The sequence below is a fragment of the Gastrolobium bilobum genome, unplaced genomic scaffold (genome assembly GCF_033153095.1).
Source record: "Gastrolobium bilobum isolate Gb01-03AN ecotype WA unplaced genomic scaffold, APGP_CSIRO_Gbil_v1 utg17055, whole genome shotgun sequence".
In the NCBI taxonomy this organism is placed as follows: Eukaryota; Viridiplantae; Streptophyta; class Magnoliopsida; order Fabales; family Fabaceae; genus Gastrolobium; species Gastrolobium bilobum.
The window spans coordinates 604,108-605,688 of NW_026899394.1; the positions used below are offsets into that span (position 1 = coordinate 604,108).

At 40.7% G+C, this 1,581-nt stretch overlaps 1 protein-coding gene across 1 annotated transcript; it reads left to right on the forward strand.

Annotated features, from left to right (window-relative positions):
* Positions 1 to 277: 277 nt before the first annotated feature.
* LOC133290234 (basic leucine zipper 43-like) lies at positions 278 to 880 on the forward strand. Its single transcript, XM_061488303.1, has one exon. The coding sequence runs from the start codon at positions 278 to 280 to the stop codon at positions 878 to 880; it is 603 nt and encodes a 200-aa protein (XP_061344287.1).
* Positions 881 to 1,581: the final 701 nt, after the last annotated feature.

Genomic DNA, 1,581 nt, shown 5'->3' on the forward strand with positions numbered 1-1,581 from the left:
AAACACTCTTACCTTACATTTACAAGAAGCTAATTACAAATACTATCACAATAGCACATCTTGGATAATTTTCTATGCTTTCAAAAAGTAAAAATAAATAAAATAAAAATCCTCAATATTGTTAATCAGGGTACATTAAGTGGGGCCATTTCACCATTTTCCCTCCCTAATTCCCTATATATACTCAGACCACTCTTGTTTCCCCCATCTTCAGAGCAATTGAATTTTCCATAAATTATTCTCCAAGACCCTTCAATCTTTTGTTCATTGCTTCACCATGCAGGCCAGGGAGATAACAGAACTCAATTATTTACTCCCTTCAGACCCTTCTCCTTACCAAGGTCACTACAACAATATGATTCAGACCAACATCCCCACATTTCAACTTCAAAAATTCTCGAATCAATTCTATGGTTTCCAGAACCTTTCTCAAGTACTTGGAGACTTTAGTCCTCCTCAATCCTCATGTATCAGCAGCAATTCAACTTCTGATGAAGCAGATGAGCAACAACAAAGCCTCATCAATGAGAGGAAACACAGAAGGATGATATCAAACCGAGAATCTGCACGCCGGTCACGGATGAGGAAGCAGAAGCACCTTGATGAGATGTGGTCACAGGTTGTTTGGCTTAGGAATGAGAATCACCAGTTAATAGATAAGCTGAACAATTTGTCAGAGTCACATGATAAAGTACTTCAAGAGAATGTTCAACTGAGAGAGGAAGCTTTAGAACTTCGTCAAATGATATGTGACATGCAGCTACGTAGTCCTTGCCCCCCCTTGAGCCCCCTTGAAGATCTTCCTTGCACATCACCACCCTTTGTCACATCTCATTCATCAAACCAATCAATCACAAGTTCTATTGACCTTCTTGGTTAAAGGCCAAGTTTTTTTTTTTTTTTTTTAATCTCTTCAATTTTTCGTCTTTTAATTTCTTCTGTTTGTGTGGAAGTGGAAAGTAGTAGTCTTTGCCTCCTATTTTAAGATGTATGAGGTGAAACCATGAACGGCAATAACATGTTTTGAGTATCTTATTTGAGTAATTTTGCCACTCCTTCTGTCTATAAATGGTTTAGTCTTTTCTAAGTTGTGATGATATGTTCTGAGCAATAAACATTTAAAGTTACTATAAACTAGAGCGGCAAAACAGGCTCGGCGGGCCATCCTGCCCAACCCGTCAAACGGAGTGGGACGGGCTTAGTTTTTCAACTCATCTCAAAAGCGAGGCGGGCTCATTTTTTGACAGGTTGATGGTGGACATAAATGGGCCGATGCAGGTCAGTGTAAAATAGATTCGGGCTGGCAGGTCATCCCGCCCAACCCGTCAAACGGGGCGGAGCAGGACAGGTTGACTCATTTTTTACGGGTTAATGGCGGGGCGGGGCGGGGTGCCCACTTTGCCACCTCTACTATAAACCTGCTACATTTATTGTTAGCATCAACTTGTTTGGCACTCAGCAGATTCAAAAACAACATCATGACACTCTCCCAGAAAACAATTTAGAAAGCCTTCATTCACGACCTCATCTTCCAGTTCCAGCAATAACCAAAGAAATCTGAACAGATAGTTAGATAAGGGG

Bases quoted from the DNA above. Each gene is read 5' to 3' on its own strand.
- LOC133290234 (XM_061488303.1), top strand. From the start codon at position 278: ATGCAGGCCAGGGAGATAACAGAACTCAATTATTTACTCCCTTCAGAC.